General features: G+C 31.7%; 2 protein-coding genes across 2 annotated transcripts; both read left to right on the forward strand.

Annotated features, from left to right (window-relative positions):
* The first annotated feature begins 66 nt into the window (after positions 1 to 66).
* LOC107663521 (CD59 glycoprotein-like) lies at positions 67 to 2286 on the forward strand. The gene is made up of 4 exons (XM_016453748.1): positions 67 to 167; positions 473 to 525; positions 1732 to 1854; positions 1972 to 2286. The coding sequence occupies exons 2-4, from the start codon at positions 474 to 476 to the stop codon at positions 2079 to 2081; spliced, it is 285 nt and encodes a 94-aa protein (XP_016309234.1). The 5' UTR covers positions 67 to 167; position 473; the 3' UTR covers positions 2082 to 2286.
* Positions 2287 to 4775: 2489 nt separating this feature from the next.
* Positions 4776 to 5919, forward strand: LOC107663522 (cytotoxin 7-like). The gene is made up of 3 exons (XM_016453749.1): positions 4776 to 4885; positions 5237 to 5356; positions 5702 to 5919. The coding sequence occupies exons 1-3, from the start codon at positions 4837 to 4839 to the stop codon at positions 5815 to 5817; spliced, it is 285 nt and encodes a 94-aa protein (XP_016309235.1). The 5' UTR covers positions 4776 to 4836; the 3' UTR covers positions 5818 to 5919.
* The last annotated feature ends 654 nt before the right edge of the window (positions 5920 to 6573 follow it).

The raw sequence follows: 6573 nt of genomic DNA on the forward strand, positions 1-6573 counted from the left end.
CTGTCTGTCTGTCTGTATCTATCTATCTATCTATCTATCTATCTACAAAGAGAGAGAGGAAGGGGCTGATAAGAAACTGTAGGATAAAGGTGAGGTTTCATATAGACATATAGACATACAGACAGACAGAAGAAGAACAGTTTAACTCAGTCCAACACAGTACAAAGGTGAGTTACACTTTACACACAGTTTTATTTATGACAATTATTTTTACAGTACATTAAAACATATACATCAGGGATGCATCATAAAGCACAAGATAAAACTTTATTGATCTACTCTGGGAAATATTACGACCTTTGAGTAGAGAGCTGCTTCAGACTAATTACAGTAATGGTTTGTTTTTAATACATGTATGATGCTTTTGGTTGGTTGTTGTCTAGTATGTGTTTTAATACTGTTTAGATTTATATTCCTACTTTTTAAGTGTAAACATTCAACAGTCGCTTCTCTTCTTCGGTTTGTTTCCCAGAATGATGAAGTTCCTCGTATTGGCTGTTGTTCTCATGCTGGTCGTGACAGGCGGTGAGTGTGATTATGGATTTCCTGTCATAAAACGTACTTTGGATCTATGATGCATTGAAATCATGCTTTCTGTACGTGTGCATTAAAAGGATAGTTAAAAGAAGATATTTTGAAGAATGTGGGTAACCAAACGGTTGACAGTAACCATTGACTTCCATAGTATGGAAAAAAAATGGCTACCTTCAACTGTTTGGTTAGCAACATTCTTCAAAATATCTTCTTTAGTGCAGATGAAAGAAACTCATACAGGCTTGGAACTTGAGGGTAAATAAATGTTGACAGAATTTAAATTTTTGGTTAACTCATGTCCCTTTAAAATATAAATGATTTAAAAAATATGTAATATACTACCAATAAAATGCAATAGAAGACTATTGCAGGTAACCTTTACATGCAGAATCATTAAAATTAGCAAATTACAGATTGATATGTATTGCAGTTATTAGTGCATATTAGTGCATAGTGCATAGAATGAACGAATAATCTATTAGCTTAAAAACCAGTGGGGTCCAAAAGTCTGGAAATACAGTAAATTAAGTTTTAGGATTTAAAAAAAATGTAAAAAAAAATTAAGAACCCTGTACTGTACATCACAGTATATATTGTCTTTATATATATTGCAAATAAATATATAAAAACTATTTACATTCTCTGATGTCAAAATTGGTGAGTATTGAGATCATCTATTATGCACTGAATATAGCCATATGATGCATATGCTTTGTGTGCTGAAATATGATTGGATACAGGAACAGAAAATAAAAATTGTTGAACTATTGCATGTAGCATGAGGGCAGGTTTTGCATTTCTGGTAGAAATTTTAATTCTGAAATTTTGAACAATTTTAAACAAAGAAATACTATAATTCAAATATTGTACCGATTATCTTCTTTGATTCACTATAAATGTCAAGTAAATATAAAATTTGAAAAACAGCTAAATTCTTGTGAGCTGAACATCATAAGTCAAAATCCATGCAATAGTGTGAAGTCAAAATCAGTGTGTGATTATTGATTTCTTGTCATGAAACGGACTTCCAGATCATTCATGATGCATGAAATGTCTGAAATGTCAACATGAGAGCAGCAAAAACTGTCCAAAACACAAGGTCAAAGGCTTTTAGATACATACAAGGTTTATGTACATGTAAGAGTGTATCTGCACAAACAGGAAGTGTGGATTTAAATATTGTCCCGTGTGTTTAAGGCTCAGCCCTGGACTGCCTGCGCTGCGTCCTAGCAAAAGCAGGAGGGGCCTGCGAGATCACCGCCGTAACCTGCCCACCAGACAAAGACGCATGTGCTGCTGCCAAGTTCCGCAGAAGTCCATGTGAGTGATGAAGCCCACTGTGACCATTCAGACAGTAGCTAAGAGCTGCTGCTGTTAATGACATGACATTAACGATTTGTAAAACAATGAAATGTCTTATGGTTTTGTTTGAAACAGACGGTCATTACCAGAAGTGCATGTCCATGTCAGGCTGTGAGATGGTGAAACAGAACGCTTACATCAACATCAAGTGCTGTCAGAAGGACTTCTGCAACACCTTTGACTGATCTGCCGCTGCCATAAATCAGCATGACTCATAAAACAGCTTTCAATAACTTACATTACACATGAATCAAGTTACACATGCATGTTTATGAATGTTTTTTTTTTTGCCTGAATATATAAAAAAGACAATATTTCAACATTAAATTCTTATTTGTGCAATGTTACAAAAACAGTCTGTTTCAAGGTGGTCATTAATATTAAAATAAACTATGCATGCTAGCATTTTTGTTGATGATGTGATTTACTTGCTTTTTAACACAGATATCATACAAATACATACATTCTCACTTCACAGAAAATTGTTTATCTTTGTAAATTATTTGAAAAACATATATACAATATTACCAATGAAATGCAATAGAAAACTATTTACATGTAGAAACATTAAAATGAATTAATCACAAACTGAAATATACTGCAATATTATTAGTGCATATTATTTGCATACCAGTAGAATATTACTAAGACAATACAATGGGGTTACAAAGTCTGGAATAAACAAAGTTTTAGAATTTTTTAAGTAAACAACATAAATGAAAAATAATTTACTGTATATCTCAAATAAACAAAATAATAATATAAATACAATAATAATTCATATAAAATGATATAAAATAAAAATATATAAAAAATAAAATTTGACTCATGCATTTGATATCTGTCGTCACGCTGCAAAAATGATTTTCTTCCTCTGTTTTGTCTTGTTTTTCCCAGTACAAATTTCTAAACATTCTTACATCAATGTACATTTACTCAAGAACCAAAAACGACTTAAGTAATTACAATTCAATTTATGCTTAAAATAAGAAAAAAATCTGTCAGTGAAGTTAAAGAAGAAACATAATTCAAAGGGAAAATAAGATATATTTTTTTTACAGCCTATTGACACATTTTTTTCTTTTTTAAGCATAAAATGTAGATTGTTTTTCTCTCAGAAAACAAGATTTAATATCTGTTTAAGTCATTTCGCTTTTCAAGTAAATGTCTCTTGATTTATGCATTTTTAGATAGTTGTAATGAAAAACAAGACAAAATACTCAGAAAAATCAATTAAAATTGGCTTTCAGTGACAGTGCTCATAGAAAAATCTCAATAGCCAGCAAATAAAATATGGTGAACTGCAACTGACTGCCATATTAGCTTTACATAACATGTTTTTATGTAACATAATTAATCACTGCTAGATCAAGTGACTGCCATCGTTCATTTCATCTTATCAGCCAGTTAACTAATCCACGGGCAGAGCTAAATTAAACAGACATTAAAACCTTGTGCACACATGTACCTTGGACTCAGAATAAACAGCTGCTCACACTTACTGGAACATTTTAAATTCAGTAAATGAACCGATTCAGACACTAAACAACCAGCAAAAAGTAGTTAATATCTCATAAACTTCACATGAACAAACCTCTTACAGACAAATAATAATATGTCTCTTAGTGTCAAACCTGATATTTATCACCTGTCCCATCGGGCTCTTGTGTTCCTCAACTTCGTTTGACACAATATTGAACTTTCCTGCCAATCCTCATAATCAAAGAAAACATTTGTCATTTGTATCAAACTGTCCGTCATCTCATAAGACTCACTGGATGCAATACTGTTTAATTGACCTTTCTGACCTTTGCTTCAGTGTTCGTTTAGTATAACTGAGATAGCAAAAGTTCTTGTCATTTTATTGTGTTTTTGTCATATTTATTAGTTATTGTGTTTTTAAAAATCAATTCAGTTTTTATTCATTTTTATTTTAGTTATTTTGTACATAAAGTTAAACTAAATGAAAATGAACAATAATAATAAAATAATGTGAAGGTTTTTTTTTTTTTTTTTTTTTAATAAACTGAACAATTGAAGGGGAGCTGATGCTAACAATCATATTTATATAAGATAAAAGAAAAGGAAAGCTATTCAAACATAAATCCCCCATCAGGCTATAGAAGAACATCTTGTGGACTATTATTTTGCATTTTATTTAAATAAAGATTTTAACCCAGCATTTTTTAGAGTGTACACTGTAAAAAAAAAAGTTGTAAATAAAACAAAGATTACTGGATGATGTTTTACAAGAAAGTCTTTCTATTACAACATTTCACGTTTAATTAAATGCATTTCTGGCCATTTGTATTTATTTGTGAAATGTACTATTATTTTTCTTAGTGAAAATTGTTTCACCTGTAAATTTACAAAAAGAAGAGGGATCTTTACTGAACCTAAAGTGTTAAAAAACAACACTGAACTTGTATGCATGTAAATGCATTGGTGAGAAAGAGGAAAACACAACCATAATAGTTTAGCTTGAGACCCAAATGTTGATGATATTTAAGAAAACTTCCGTAATGGACTTGTGCCATATTAAAAACAAGTGGTTTATTGTAGTAGAGCAGGACAGAACAGGATCTTGCTCAAGCACATGATACGATCAGTACTGATGATCTGAAGCGAATGCATGAGTAAACAATGACCAAACACAGTGGCCTCATTTTAACACAATGAACAGGTTTCAAACACTTAGGTTTTGCTGTCATGATGAACAAAATTTTAATGGATATTTAACCCAATGCTGGGTTAAATACAACCCAGTGCTGGGTAAAATAGGGACAACCTGGTGAAATGATCGCTTTGTGAAGTAACAGACATGCACTAATTATTGACAGATTAGCTTGTTTACAAAGTTTACAAATTGTTCTGCCTTCTCCCATTCTTATTGATGATTATTAATTATTATTAATATTTTCAGCACTAATCAATAGAATAATGAAGACATTGCTGGTGGTCCTTGTTCTTGTTCTGGCGTTGAACTACGGTGAGTTTAGAGATGCTACTTTAAAAGGTTACACATTAACATGATTCAAAGTGTTATTTTAGTAACATTGAGAGACTATTATAGTTATTTTAATATAATTATGTATTTTCTTCTGTTTTCATTTGAATTTTATTTAATGTTTAATAAATCTGTTGTGTGTTTTGTCATTTTTATTAGTTTGTAATTTGTAAAGTCTATACATTTTTATTCCAGTTATTTCTGTACATCAAGTTAAACTAAATGAAAATTCAGAAATGTTTCCTTGGCAACCTAGTTAATATATGTATGTGATATATGACTCTGATTGTGCAAACTCTGATTTGGTGATGATGCATGCACTGTGTGTTGCAGGATCTGCACTGAAGTGCAACCAATGCGTTCCTCAGGGTGGAACACGCTGCACACCAACTCAAGAGACCTGTGGCTTTGGAAAAGATGCTTGTATCGCGGCCAGATTCAACTTCCCTCCCTGTGAGTTTAACCTTCCTGTCAGCTTCCCACTGTAGAAAAATACAAACGCATAACTTTATTCGAAAATGTTAACCTCAAAATTTCACATTTAATTCACAATCACATTTAATTCAAAAATCACCACAAAAATTGAAACATACAAATATAAAAAATAAAAACCAATTCAAACTATTAATAAAAACTATAATTTTATCTCAGTGATGCTAAAACAACACTGACATGGACGCTAATAAACTGAAGCAGCTGTAATGTGATTCTTTACATTGTAAATGCTCTATTTGTGATTAGATAAAATCATGACATGCATAAATGTCAAATATGTTTTGATTTCTCTGTTTCTTCTAGTCATGGGCTTTCGGAGATGCAGCAGTATGACAGAGTGTCTTATTCTTCAGAGTAACACCGCCATGAAAGTTAAATGCTGCCATTCGGACCTCTGCAATAACATGGTCATCATTTAGACCAGCGTCTGTAAAACTAATAAAGCTAATAAACCTTTCGAGGTTTACAATATTACAGATGTTCACTACAGTCTTACTTAAAGATTTTGCCCAACAATAAATATTATGATACATAATATGGGTTACTGATGTCTGTGATTTATTTTAGCATTTACAACAGATGAATGATGGAATATGTGAACAGTTTAAATAAAACGTAAATAATTAAAATGTAAGATTTTGAATAGATGTACTTTTTCTGAAATTCTAAAGTGAAATGAAGTTATTGCACCAGCTAAATGGCCGTTTCCTTATTAATAACAATGACTCTCAAAGATCAAGATACAGATCGTATTGCTTTTATGTGAATAAATACATACAGGTTTCTAGTTTCAACATTTGTTCTTCAGACATTCCCTGTTAAATACATATCAGCTGTATACAAAGTGACCTACAGTGCTCGACCACTGAAAATGGATTCAACTACTTGCATGGAGCAACACTAAGGTGCCCATTTCTCTGGGATTGAACCATATATGGCCTTAAAAATGAAGTTGCTTAAGAGTCAGAATCTAAAAGAATATTAAGATATCTTTACAAGTTACAAGCACACAAACTATAGAAAAAGAACATTTTTGGCACTCAGACAGTAAAGTTAGATGCAATTGTTTTTACAGAGGGAAACAATATACATGTCAAGTTTCAACATTTTTTGTTCTTTGGACATTCCTCTTTTAAAGAAAAAGGCTCATCTGTCTGTATGCAAAGTGGCCCACA

This window comes from Sinocyclocheilus anshuiensis, unplaced genomic scaffold (assembly GCF_001515605.1).
Source record: "Sinocyclocheilus anshuiensis isolate Anshui unplaced genomic scaffold, SAMN03320099.WGS_v1.1 scaffold2181, whole genome shotgun sequence".
Lineage (NCBI taxonomy): Eukaryota > Metazoa > Chordata > Actinopteri > Cypriniformes > Cyprinidae > Sinocyclocheilus > Sinocyclocheilus anshuiensis.

Excerpts from the sequence above, each read along its gene's own strand:
- LOC107663522 (XM_016453749.1), top strand. The coding sequence starts at position 4,837 with ATGAAGACATTGCTGGTGGTCCTTGTTCTTGTTCTGGCGTTGAACTAC. Across the intron at positions 4,886-5,236 it reads TGTTCTGGCGTTGAACTACG|GATCTGCACTGAAGTGCAAC; the intron begins GTGAGTTTAGAG and ends TGTGTGTTGCAG. Across the intron at positions 5,357-5,701 it reads CAGATTCAACTTCCCTCCCT|TCATGGGCTTTCGGAGATGC; the intron begins GTGAGTTTAACC and ends TGTTTCTTCTAG.
- LOC107663521 (XM_016453748.1), top strand. The coding sequence starts at position 474 with ATGATGAAGTTCCTCGTATTGGCTGTTGTTCTCATGCTGGTCGTGACA. Across the intron at positions 526-1,731 it reads CATGCTGGTCGTGACAGGCG|GCTCAGCCCTGGACTGCCTG; the intron begins GTGAGTGTGATT and ends CGTGTGTTTAAG. Across the intron at positions 1,855-1,971 it reads CAAGTTCCGCAGAAGTCCAT|ACGGTCATTACCAGAAGTGC; the intron begins GTGAGTGATGAA and ends TGTTTGAAACAG.